At 42.5% G+C, this 14,046-nt stretch overlaps 1 protein-coding gene across 1 annotated transcript; it reads right to left on the reverse strand.

Moving 5' to 3' along the window:
* Window positions 1–290: 290 nt before the first annotated feature.
* On the reverse strand, window positions 291–10,865 carry POP4 (POP4 homolog, ribonuclease P/MRP subunit). Its single transcript, XM_061593864.1, has 7 exons — window positions 10,717–10,865; window positions 8,447–8,499; window positions 7,258–7,481; window positions 5,451–5,528; window positions 3,712–3,773; window positions 2,252–2,353; window positions 291–690 (listed from the first exon to the last, which is right to left on the reverse strand). Exons 1-7 carry the CDS (start codon window positions 10,721–10,723, stop codon window positions 554–556), a joined length of 663 nt encoding a protein of 220 aa, XP_061449848.1. The 5' UTR covers window positions 10,724–10,865; the 3' UTR covers window positions 291–553.
* Window positions 10,866–14,046: the final 3,181 nt, after the last annotated feature.

Raw genomic sequence — 14,046 nt, forward strand, 5'->3', positions numbered from 1 at the left:
CTCATAAGTTTCTCCTTTTGCATGCATAGCACACCAGTCCTCTGCCAAGTACAGCTGACCCATCACCTTCCTAGCCAAAAATGCATGCCAAAATCACGTCGTTTCCTATTGTAAAGGGTTTTTTATTTGTAGCTGTCCTTGAGAAGTCCTTGCAATAGTCTCATGAATATGCCATCACAACACATGCCACTACTGTGAAAAGCTTAATGCGAACAACCCAGATATTTCAAAACTTTCTGAAAAAAAGAAGAAGTCAACACCGTGGCAAAGAAAGCAAGTGGAACAAAAGATAGCTGGAAATGATTTTATTTAACAAATGAGCTTAACAACATTGATAAAAAATAATGTACAAAATATCAAAATGGGCGTTTGGAAAACTGCAGAAGCATTCATTAAGGTTAAGAAGCATTCAATAATGTGAAGAGGGAAACATTTCTCTCAAACCCGATTTAAAACAAGGATAGTTCTTCAGATTCTCAGGTTGCATGAACAGCTATGAAAACTCTCCACTCCTTGGAAACATCAGGTTCTGAATTTCCAGGGGGGAAAAAAGTTACAGATCAACTGTTCCTCTTCCTTTGAACTTCTTTGCAGAACGCTCGCTGGCTCGGAACTGGATCTTGCTACCGTAGATATAGGATACAAAGCCGTCAATCTCCAGGCTGAAGACATTGTTAAGCTTTGGAATGACTGAAAGGGAAGCCAAGAAGAAACAATGCTGCAGCGGCTTGACGGTGCATTTGCAGAGTCTTGTAAGGTACTTTTCTTATTTATATACCACCTTCCTCATGCATAGCGCTTAACAAAGAACAAACGGGGCAGCTCCCTGCCCCGAAGAGCTTTCAAATCAAGAAGGAAACATAAGCAACAAAGGATGGCTTCTGAATTTCCAGGGGGGGAAGGTTACAGATCAACTGTTCCTCTTCCTTTCAACTTCTCTGCATAATGCTCAGAGGCAGAATTTGCAACTGTTTCAGTTACACGAGGTATGGCATTACTGAAGTTGGGACTCAAGTGACATAGTTACAGGTAGTAGCACAATCACTTGCTAAGCATGGAGTACCGTCTGCTTTCATTGCAAGGCTTTAAGGCAGGAGTGAGGGACCTTTCCTTCCTGCCGAGGGATGCATCCCCCCTGGGGTAATCTGCCAGAGGATGCATGCTGGCAGTGCAAAAGTGCCCAGGCCCACTCTTCTCTCTCAGCCACCACTTCTTCTCTCTGCCCCAACACCTAGCAATCCACCCAGTGGTCTGCTGGAAAAAGAACAGATTGCTCTTGCCCAAGTACTGAACCAACTGCCTGCCCACAGTGGAGGCTGGTGCCCATCGGGACTGGTAAGACCGGGAGGCCCGCAGGAGGTGGAGCCAGAGCCAATCACAGGCAGAGCCAACTAATCCTAGCTTTGTCCCCATCATCTTCTCTGCTCGTTCTACAAAGGCAATGCTGAGATTAAGGAGGAGGAAGCTGACAGCCAGCCCTATCCCTTGCATTGGTTGCAAGAACAAAGGGAGGCTGGTGGAGACTGGCGGGGGACAGACTGAAGTTGGTGGGGCAGTGCCCCACTTGCCCTAATATTGGCCTCTACTTTCCCCCACCTCACCTCCTTCCATTGCTCTGTTTCAACATTTCCCCCCATATATTCCTCCTCCAACACTCATCTCCCTCTAGGCTCCCTGCCCTCATGAAATTGGTTGAGGGATATATGTGGCCCTCAGGCTGCAGGTTGCTCATCCCTGCTCTAAGGCCAATAAACTGAAATCCCACAGAGGGTAGGGCTCGATTTCACACAAGCTGCTCAGAGACGTTGGAATTCAGGTGCCATGACTAAAACCCCTAAGTACTGCAAACAGCAACAGACCAGACCTGAGGAGACTTCTTGACATCAGAGCATGTGTGCCAATTGTCAGCTATGATGGCCATTGCGAGATCGAGAAATAAGGATAGGCAAAAGAACTGCAGGAGTGCAAGGAATGTTCAACAACACTCTCACCTTACTATATTGTGAGGTCTTTAGATCATGCTGAATCCAAAAGTTTCCTTTGGATGCACCCTATCGGTATATGTATACTTTGAATTGCTATTCATCAATTTCATTTTTATACCAAAATCAGAACTTGGCAGCTCTTAACAGCCTTCCAGGCCTAAACTATATGAACGGCCATTTACTGAAGGAGGAGGTGTGATTCACTGTGCAATTTGACGTGACCTATTAATACAACAAATTAGTCTAAGATGTATTCCATGTCGTACCTTTCAGTTTGTCTTCTTTTGTGATAATTTTGAAAACGTGTTTCATTTCCTGCAGGATGATGCCCGTGATACCAACATAGGAAGGACATTTGGATTTTGTCACTATAAGAAAGAAACCAAATTGTTGGGATTGGACAGTCAGCTGTAGCATAACAGTCAGTACAATAATTCACCTGCCTGTGTGCTTTCCTTATGTTTGCACTGCAGAATGCAACTGCATACCTAAGTGGCAAGTGCAGAATGCAATTGCATATGTATGCAGCAAGTGTCATCTACCTAAAGTCAGCATCTATTTATTACAACACTTAGTGGATTTGTGCAAACAAGGAAAATTCAAAAGTGTATTATTGTTATTCATTACACTTATTAGTTGCTTGTTACTTAAAAGGTCTCCAAGCGACTTACATTTAGAAATGTATACAAAATATAATATACCACAGGTGAAAAAATCATATAAAACATTGACATATAACCCCCCCACACACACACACCCTCATTACAGCGATTGGATGCTTTGGCAGCATATCAACAGTAAAGCAGAGTAATAACTCATGAAGTTTGACCTGGTTTCATAACCTGATATGTAAGTAGCACTTAAACCATAGTTTCCCAGTTTGGACACCATAAGAAACTGAGGTTTAAAACAAGGTGGGTTAGAAGTGCTAAAGATAGGCACGTGATAGGAGAAGGAAGGGAAGGCAAGCGGGTACACAGTTTATCGGTCCAAGATAGTTTTGATGGAATCAGGTCACGGACTCATTAAATAGTGGCCCTGATATATTGAGGAGCCAGTTTTTTAAAAAGTTATTTTTAACAAGTGAGCCCCCACAACAAAATGTCACAGTGAATCCCTGGTGATTGTAGGTTAATTGAGCTTGTGAGTAAAGGTATGGAAAAAGAAAAAAAGTTAGCTTCAAAGATAGGAGTCCCTGCTTTATGATTTTATTTCACGTGCAAAACATTTTTTTTAGTTTTAAACTTTTAAAAGTGCTTTCCCAGCTAGATGAAAAGGTCCCACTTTGCCTTAGGTGTTCATTTTGTGTTGTTTTACAACTTATACTGTGTTTTATCTGTTTTTATCTGTAAATCACCTTCAGAGGCAAGCACGGAACACAACTCATCATCACAGTCATAATATCCAGAATAGATTTCTGGGGACACTTGGGGCTGCAGGGAGAAGGGGAAATCAGTAAAAATTGCTTCTCCTCATCCCCCCATTAACAAATGTCTCCTTCTGGATCAAAAGGCCTTGTGCAAAGCCACCAACTGGATACAATCAGGTCTGATCCAGCAGGGCTCTTATGTACATGTCATTTAAACATAAAAAGTACGTTATTTCCTTTGCAACTATTGGTTTATCATATGCGAATTATGCAGAGTTAATTGATCAATTACTCAATCTACTAAGACTTATTTAAGCGGATGACACTCTACTATATTTAGGATCAGGAGAAAAATACCTGTAACAAGAGCTCCATGAAGATCAGCTTTTAGCAATTTGGTCTGAATCATCTGCGGTTGCCTAATTAAAACAATATATATATATATGCATACATTAAAATTCTTCAAACTGTAAAAAAATGAAGATTAACATTACAATGTCAAGAAATATCAAGCCATTTGCTTTAAACATTTGAACAGGATTAAATTAGTTGACTTGAAAATATTGTTTTAAAACAGGCTTGTAAATAAGCCTACAAAGTTACTAGCCTGTAAGGGGCTTGCTAAAAGCAAGGGGCTGGCAGAGAAGGGACAGACAGTTGAATATCCATGCAGGGTACAGAGAAGTGGGCCTCCCCCCTTGTTTTGTGCTAAAGGTAGAGGAGGGATGGATCACTCTCTCTCTCCTCCACCAGCCTGTTCATTCACTTGCATGGAATTCCATGCACTTGCCTGCACGTAGCTTTAGTTTGCCTCAGGCGTTATCTAAAAAGAGTAGGAAACTGGCATTGCCTAGAAAAACAAGTAACATGCCCACACACACACAGCTACCAGACACCACCTTTTATAAAAAAGGCTTTTTAAAGCTAAACAGCATATTGAGTAAAATAACTTTGTACAGCCTTTCTGGATTGTCTCAAAAGAGGCAAGGGAAGCCAGGTTTGAAAATCTCTCACATCAAAAACACAATATATATATCCCTGCATGTAGACCTCCTATGGTAGAACTTCTCTTCCCAACACACTAGCATTCCATATCCAAGGAACATGGCATGGGCAAAGTCTTCATCTTTTCAAATACACGAAAACACACATAAACACTACAAATGAACACAGAGTTTCAGAGGCAATTAGATATGTCATTAGCTAAACGTTCTGTCCATCATACTTTCACCAGTATTTCTATTTGATTTGTGTCAGGTTATGTCTGGCATTGCTGGAGGTATTACTCTCGTTGCAGTATGAACAAGTAGTTAAGAGTTCGAAAGATCAGCGTCCTGAGATGGTGGTGCTTTTGTCATTGTTCTTCTTGTTAACATACACAATAAAATTAAAACCATTCTGAAATAGGCTACTTCTTTTTGTTTCCCCTGGCCATTCTTAACCTTTGTCAGTTTTTCCACTACCACCATACTCTGTATTTTGTAATACCAGTACATAAGAATATAAGAAGGGCCTGTCGGACCAAGCCAGTGGCCCATCTAGTCCAGCATCTTGTTCTCACAGTGACCAACCAGATGCCCAGGGGAAGCCAGCAGGTAAGACCACTTGTGATTCCCAGCAACTGGCATTCAGAAACATATTGCTTCAGACAGTGGAGGCAGAACGCAGCCATCAGGGTTAGTAGCCACTGATAGGCTTATCCTCCACGAATTTGTCTAATCCTCTTTTAAAGCCACCCAAGTAGGTTTTCATGGCCCCTGTCATGGGGAAAGTATTCAGACACATGATCCTCCACCGGAAGACTGAAGCCATACAGTTCCAGAAGGCCAATTACATCTGGTTCTAATGCAGGGATGGGGAACCTGTGGCTAACACCATCTCCCATCTTCCCTTACCACTGCCCATGCTGGCTGGGGCTGATGGGAGTTATGAGACCAACCACATCTGGAGGGCCACAGCTTCCTCATCCCTGAACTAACAGAAGGCCTTCTGTTGGGGAAGAATCCCCTGCCTTCCTGAGAAGTGGCCTCTGATCATCACTGCTCCCATCGGTCAATCAAAGTGATCCACCCATGACTTAAGCCCAGTGAACTTACGCCTCTGGCCTGAGTCCATTGCAGAGATCCCTGATGTATTGCTTCCACAGCTCATGTAACGGTACAAAGATCTCATACCTGCAGAACGAGTCAAAAGTGTTATTTTAAGTTTTCCCCATAGCGGCTATATTTTTTGAAGCATCTATTAAATAAATTCTGTTTAGGATTTCAAAAATGCTTTTCCTCCTGATTTTATGAATAGAACGTTACAAGTGGAACCTGAAATGAAATCAGTACGTGATAAAAAAAAACAACAACAACAGGAGAAAGTCTCAAAATGAGGAAATATTGGATGACGTCTGGGCCTTCTTGTTTGGGAAGGGCTCAGGATAAAGAAAACTGCTTAAGATGGCAGTACAATGGCATTGGTTACTTGGAAAGGAAGTTGAGATCGACCCTACAAAAGATGGTAGGCGCTGGTATTGTGAAGCAGTTAAGGGAGGATTTCTACCATATTTGGTGGAGATGCCACATCATCAGCTTTTGGCATAGGGCGATTAAGAGCTACAATTCCCAGCACGGTTTAACCATCAAGCCCTCTTCTCAGGGAACTCTGGGAACTGTAGCTCTGTGAGGGGAATAGTGGTCTCCCAAGAACTGTCACCACCCTTCACAAACTACACTTCCCAGCATTCTTTTGGAAAAGCCATGACTGCTTAAAGTAGAATGGTGCTTTAAACATATGGGGCAGATGGGCTCTTAGTCACGTTCTAATGTTTGGGAATTCTGAATGTTCTCCCAATGTTCAACAATTCCCTCCCCATCCCACATATGCTCCTCACCCCCCACCAACAGTTCTTCCACAAGATAGGTGAGCCACTGGCACACCGAGTCTACGCCGAGCTTTAGATTAGGAACGCCAAAGCCAACAGCAAGCTTATACTTTCCCACTTTCCACTACTTTGTGACATTTGAGCCGATACCCAATAACGGCATTACACTGCGGTTGCTTTTTTATTTCATTTTTTTACTGGACTAACACAACCACCTGCCTTTTATATACACTAGGACAGTCTGTGCCGAATTCTACCTCCTGCGGTGTTGCAAAATACTTCCTTGTTGACTGTTTTATACCAGAAAGTGATCCTGTCTGATGACTGGCACCAGAGTGGAGTGATCCCTTCACACTATAGTTCTTCCACTTGAAATGACTTCAACTCAAAGGAAAAGTGATTATGCACAAATTTAAAACAAGGCAACTTTTTTTTTTAAATAAGATCACAAACTGCCCTCTAGTGGCCAAGTACCATTACAGAATTATTTTGAATAAGCAATGTAGCGCTTTGTATAATCTAGGCAGCTGCCTTATACTGAATCAGACCATTAGTCCATCTCAAAACATCAGAGCAGTTTACAACAAATAAGGCGTGTAAAATAAAAATATTAAAAATACAGTAAAAACAAAGGCCCACTACTGCAAAAAGACATTTTCTCAATTGCCTGCGTAAGCCTGGCAGAACAGATTTTGTGTTTGTGTTAACTTTTGTGAGCTGCCTCTGGGGCCTTTTGGCTGAAAAGTGGCATAGAAAGTAAGTTTAACTAATCAACTAACTAAAATATTCACAAGTATTCCGATAAAACTGATTTCCAAGTAAATTTGTTTGCTTATTATATTTAAACCACATTAAATTCACTTTATTGGTGTCTCACTTTCCCCAAATCAAGTATCTCCCTTCAATTATTTCATAGAATCTACAAACTATTCTGGAAAATTTTCAATTCAAAAGCTTCTGGAAAAGCCACATCGTTGCCTGACTATTCAAATTCTTACAAACCAGTCTTGTAAGGGCCAATCTTGCACCCTTACCTCTGGTGTTCTGGTTTAATCTCAAAGAGCTTCATCTCTCGCCTCTGCTTGGCAGAAAGCCCTTTCCCCTTTCTCTTCTTCTGCCTTTTTCTCCTCTTGTGAAGGTGCTTGAGGATGACAGCTTTTCGGGTTAAGTGATCTTGGATGGCTTCATCACTCTTCTGGGGCATGCTGCGCTTCAGAAACGCTTTCACAAAGGCCTCCGCTTCCTTCGCTCCTTGAGGCTGCAAAAAACCCAGAGTTCCTAAAGTCACAGATGCTAAATAGAAGTGAGGCCACCAAAATGAACTTTCAGACATCTTTGCCGTAATTTTAGATCTAAAAGGACCAACACTGGAAATACGAGCCATCATTTCTAGCCTATACATGCTAAGCATGTACTTTTCCATGGATACTAATAGCAAACTCATTCTCCAAGTGCTAATCCTTATGTAGCCAAAACAGCACCACCCACAAAAAAGGAGGTGGCACATGCTTGGTGAAATCCCTCTCTCTGCCACTTGCAGGAGGTTTGCAGAAGTACAAAAAATCTTTGCACGGCTGCTGGTGGTGGAAAACCTTATTGGACAAAACACACATACAAGCAAAAAGGAATGGGCATGCTTAGTGGCCACGGAATGCTTGATTGACAGGAAGAGAAAATGGAATGGAGTATCCTAGCTGATTGATCGGAGCAACCGAACAGGAACATTCTATACTACAACATTTTGTTGCGGATCCCACTTATTTCATTTATTTATTTATAAACATACTTATATATCACCCTCTCACAAAACACCAGCATACAAAACATCAGGCGTACAGCAACATAAACCTATCTAAAAGCAATACAAAACAATTATTAAAATGTCTGGCTACTCAAGAGACATTTTAAACAACTGCATAGGTCTGTCAGCATAAAAAAATGCTGTAAGACTGAAAGTCGTTCTGTATAATTCTGTTTTTGCTTTGAACACCCATTCCAGTAGAATAGACGTGTGTGTGTGTGTGTGGGGGGTCAACAGAACATCCTCCCTTTGCAAGATACAGGACAGGATACAGCAGAGCGCTTCTCACGTGCAGGTCTTTTACTCGCTTCATCTTAATACATGCTTATCGTTCTACATCCTCCTCTGACAAGCACACTCTGAATCAGGGCTTCCTCTTCACACACACATCTGTTTCATGCATTCTAACACACAGAGTGTACCTGGATGTTCAAAAGCGTCGCTGTCTGCTGGGGCAGTTGTCTATATAACACACCTGGAAGAGAAAGGAAGAGGTTTCCATGCACCCTTTCCAAATAGAAAATTCACAGAACTCATGTTCAAAACCAAGGAGCAAAATGTAATGTTCCTGCTACTGAAGCAGACTGGCCTACAAACACAGGCATTTGTTGTTGTACATGGAATCCAGCACACTCTTCCTAATATGTCCCCCATATGTGTATTTTACAGCACATATATTGATGTCACACACCCCTCCACACTCATAAATTTACATTTGAGGGAACACTACAGATCTTAAGATTGCCTGTTATTCAGCGTAGCCCAGATCCTGATGGAAAAGCATTTGCTTACTGGTTGTGTTCATGCCTCACACTAAGCCAAACCATGGTTTAGAGTGAACATGCATGCTCTTGGACAGCAGATTACACCTGCTTTGCTCCTCCCCAATCCTTTTAGGTTAGTGAGGCACTGACAGGTAGTCATTCCCTCATATAGGAGAAAAGTACAGCCATGTGCCTCAGGGGCATCATTAGGACAGGGGGATAAATCGATTCCTTGCTCTTGATGGCCCCAAATGAATCAAGCACTGCCTTATCTCCCTCAGCTCAATGCTGGGTTCTACTTCTTAAGTCATTCATGTGTGATGGAGCAGGATGTCAACAGACAGACATGATTCATAACCCTCCAAATCCCAAAGGCTTTGGGATGGTAATAATAAATAATAAGACATACAAGTAGGCTCTGCAACAAAATGGGGGGTGCTCCTGGCCAGGATGGAAGCCAGCCAACCATGCTCTTTTGCAACCATTCCATTCCACTCCATTCCTCCTCCTCAGTTTTTCACCCTCCACAAGAGATACTCACTGTTTTGTGGCCATCAAACACATTCAGTCTTCACTGGCTGAGTGGGTCTTTCCCTCCCTTACATTCACCCCTCCCAAGGTTTGTGTGTGCATGTTTGTACTTCTGTGAAGGTTGGAGTTTCCCCATACCCACCAGTACATCCCTGTTGTGCAAGGATGGTGCCATTTTGGCCACATCAGGATCCACGCGTGGAGAACTGAGTTCATTGTTAGTACGGGTGGGGACCCTCAAGGGCAACCTGCCAAGAGCCATATGTGGGGGTCATAGGCAAAAACAGGCAAGGCAGTGGCTGTGACTCTTACTGCAGGCTTATTCCAACCAGATAAAAGTCAGAGCTGTCTACACAGAAACTATGAATATATCCAAAAAAGATTCATAGGGTCGCCATAAGTTGTAATGGACTTGAAGGTATATAACAACAACCCTCTCTCTCCATCCTGACAAGCAAGAGATATTGACACTGTTCAAGGGCAGACTCCACACTGGCAAAAGCACGCCTGGAGGCTGCTGAGCAGGGCCAGTGAGGGGTGTGGCTTGGGAAAAGGGGGTGTGGTTTGGGGACGGTCACAAGGGCCATTTAGAAGAGTATGGAGGGCCGCCCCTGGCGTATAAGATGAGACAGATAAAATTGCAAACATTACTTAATCTACAGCCACCAAAAGCCAACTGTTTTTTTTTAAAGTAAGTCTTATGCTGCATTTAAAAACCAAGACTGTTTTAGTGACTCCCAAGGAGAACAAATAAAACTAAAGAGAAACAAAGCATATGAGAGTGTCAGAAATCATCCTAGCCTGAGGAAGATGCTTACACCCTCCCCACTGCCAGGTATCTTTGGGGGCCCTGTATCTATTTCCAAAAGATTTTTCGTGACAGAGGCTTGTGTCTGGGTTGATATATCCTGAGTTATCTTTCTCTCCCACTTAGCTTGCTTCAGGTCTGAGCCTTGAGGGGATCTGGCCCTTTATGCCACATTCACATGATCAGCAGACACGTATTAATATTCCTTAAGCGCTCTGCGGTACTCCCAATGAGAAGGTGGGTGAAAAAGTGACAAAAATAGCTCCGCCTCCTCCCCACTCCTCAAAACGGTGGTTAAAAAAAAGACCGGTTTAGCTAAGGTCCGGCCAGAACGAAAGTCACTCCAGATCAACTGATCCACAGTAAAGAAATGGGCTTTAACTCTGCATCAAGGGGTGGGTTAAAGTGTGGTTAGCTCCATCCCACTTCTCAAATAGGTAGGATGGGACAGCTTTAATGACTGCGAGGCCAGAAACGGAGTCACTCCGTATTAGTCAACCTGGAGTAAAGCGGAAAGATGTACCTCCACACAAACAGGAAGGGAGTGAAGTGGTCCGAGGTCGACCCTAACACTCTCTAAAGCACTTACTCTCCATCTTGCCGGCCGAACTCTCTTCCGCACAAGAGAGACAGGAATACAGCGACGGCAACAACGCAGCTCGCTCACTCTATCCGACCATATACAAAATGAAGTACGCATGTGCTACTGTCGCTCTCTGGTTGGCTTATAGCGGAAGAGGCCGAAGCACGAACCCGCCCCTTAGAACAATCTTTTACGTTAAATTCTAAGCCAGCCATAGAGATAGAGCATGAGAAGAAACGTAGATGGGTTCTTTATCTACGCACGCGCAGTTACACCTGAATATTAGGCAGGCGCCATCTCTGCTATCTTTTCGGCGCCTTTTGAAGACTTCTTTTTCAACAAGCCTTTTAGGTTGAGAGCTATCCCAGTCTGTGTCAGAATTGCTTAATATGTTTTTTAATAATGTTTTTAACCCTTTTTAAAAGTTTTTTTTCTTTTAAAAATTTTTTTAACGCTATTTTGTCTTAATGTATTTTAAGATTTGTTTTTATGATATTTTAAAGTGTTTTTAGTGCCTTGTTTGCCTCCCTGGGCTCCTGCTGGGAGGAAGGGCGGGATACAAATTAATTAATTAAATAAATAATACACCTTTGGCAGAGGAGTTGTGGACAGAAATATGGGGGAAATAGAAAAAAATTGCACTATATTGCTGGGTTGTTGTTATGTAACTGTGAGCCTTTGCTCCCCCTTCAGTTTGTAACATGGGGGGAAATACCGATGGACTGTGCATTTGCAGCACTTGAAGGCACATAACAGCAAAATAAAAATTGAAAAAAGGCAGTCACAAGACAGGATGCTTATATGGCGTGTGATAATTCTGTTTCTTCCATCTACGCCAGACCTTTTCCTCACAAAATGAGACCTGAGAAACAAGACGAGCTCCTGTCTTTGCCTCTACCTGGTTGGGTGGGTGATGGGGACTGCTGTCAAAAACCTTAAACAGCTGCTCCTTTTAGGCTGCATTCACACCATACATTTATTCCACTATTATTCCACTTTAAACAGACATGGCTTTCCCCAAGAAATCCTGGGAAGTGTTGCTTGTGTTTCCAGACTTGATTTAAAGTGCTGATTTGACCTGTAAAGCCTATGGAGCTCAGGACCCCAATAACTGAAGGAGTGCCTCTCCCCATACCAATCTACATGGAGTTCATCATCTGAGGTCCTTCCTTGTGCGCCCCTACCAATGGAGGTGTGGAGGGTGGCAACATGAGAACAGGCCTTTTCAGTGGCAGTCCCAAAAATGTCCCCCCCCCAATGTGCCTGGTACCATCATGATCAACTTTTAGGCACTAGTCAAAGATGTTCCTTTTGGGTCTTAATTGAGGTTATAGGGTATGATTATATCCAAGCCTATATTTGGCATTTATATTTAGTGCGGTGGTATAGGATTTGTCATTTTCATGTTATTACTAGATGAGCACTTTTAGTCAATTGATGTGTATTTTATTTTTGATGCATTTTAAATTTTGTATTATGTATGCATTTATAATTGTAAATGTCCCTGAGACATTTTTGTAGTAAGCGATAAATAAATCATAATAATAGCAGCAGTAGTAAAATTAAGCCAGCATCTGCAGAATTCTGTGGCAACATCTTCCCACCTCCTGCATATGGGTGCAGGGGGTGAGAAACCCCGTCACAGCCAATTAGATCGCTTTTTAAATTGACTTAACCCCTTGAATGGCTTGAATGCCATTGTTAACAGAGGCATCATTTTGTGAATGAAAGATCAAGATAAGTGATATAGGTCTTTAGAGCCACATGAGTGCTTCTTCACTGGATTTATGTCGTAATTTGCAAAGCTTTTAAGACATTAACAGTCAAATCAGCATTGGCGATACTGGGCTGTAAATCCAATGATCCAAGCTAAACTGGTGCCTAGGGGAAGCTGCTATCTTCCAGCAATTTCACGCCTTCATTTTAATTTTTTTTAAAAGAGTGGGGTAGAATTTACCATTGGATGAAGGATGCTGCATTTCCTCATGCATTTCCTAAGGTTGAGGGTTACAGAGAACAAAAGAGGAAAAATAGTAACTCCCATCATCCCTGTAACGTTGGGCATGGTTGCTGGGGCTGATGGGAGTTGTAGTTCAGCAACATCTGCAGGGCCAAAGGATCCACACACCTGATAAAACAAGTGCCAGAGGACTGGTAAATCTGGAGATCTGGTGACTTAATGACTGCAAATTAGGTCTACCAAGCTGGGTAGACCTGGTCTCTTAGCAAAAAATTATATAGCCACGAGAGTGGCTGTATACTATAGACAGCATTCACATTCCATCATGTTAAATTGAAAATACACCCCATGCTATTCTGATGCTTTGCATAAGCTCATTTCAAAACAACATCTTACAAAACATATAGTCCTGAACTCAGAAATGTTTGCTTAACAACCGTCTAAATTTTCATGGTGATACACAAAACAGTCAGAGAGAATCTAGAGTTCAAAGAATAAAACATGAGAAAAAAATCCAGACCCCTGTTGGACTTTTTTCTGTCAGTGGTCTCATAATTTGTTGAAATGAATTAAAATTAAAAATTAAATAAAATTAATTAATTTTAAAGAAAATATGAATATTTTCTCAAAATATCAATACTGATACTGCTTTTTATTTAAAATATCACTACTGATTTGTTTTTCTAGCAGGGAAAAATTAACTCAGCAAAAGCAAGGGGCAGTGGAGAAAGGGGGGGCAGATGACCCCATTTCTTTTCAACTGCCAAACTTCAGGCAGTGGTGGGGGCAGGAGGGAGTGGAAATACTGCACAGGTCAAAAATATTTGCACATGCCCAGTAACCGAGCCACCGGAGGGAGTAAAAATGTAAAACTAGAAGGCGGGCCCACAAGGAAACAGTGATACTAATCCTTCCCAGAGGAATGCCTGCTTGTGTGAATGGAAAGCAACAAATTTGAGGCTACCACTGAGCATGAAGTGTGAACCTTGCAAATCTATTACGATGGTAAAAGCAGTGCATTTGCTACGAAGAAATGCTCCCACATGGATAAGCCCGAAGAACCACACTGCAGGGCAAGAGACAGGCTGCAAGATGGGATGGGTAAGTATTTGTTTCATTCTGACCCCCCCCATTGGAATTAAGCACATTTTTCACAGGCTTCTGCCGACAGCCTGTCTCTTGCCCCACAGTGTCACACCTCCTCTTCCTTTTCCTCCTCTGCCTGCTCAGAGAAGCTTTTGCAGAAGCCTCTGCTGTATGGTTTGGCTGGGGACCCCCCCCCCACCTCCTTCACCATGGTGTGTGTGCGTGTGGCTGATTGGAGGGGGCCGGCAGGAGGCCACCTGCGGAAAAAGTAGTGCATCCCTCCTGCAATA

Source organism: Rhineura floridana, chromosome 13, assembly GCF_030035675.1.
Source record: "Rhineura floridana isolate rRhiFlo1 chromosome 13, rRhiFlo1.hap2, whole genome shotgun sequence".
NCBI classification, from domain to species: domain Eukaryota; kingdom Metazoa; phylum Chordata; class Lepidosauria; order Squamata; family Rhineuridae; genus Rhineura; species Rhineura floridana.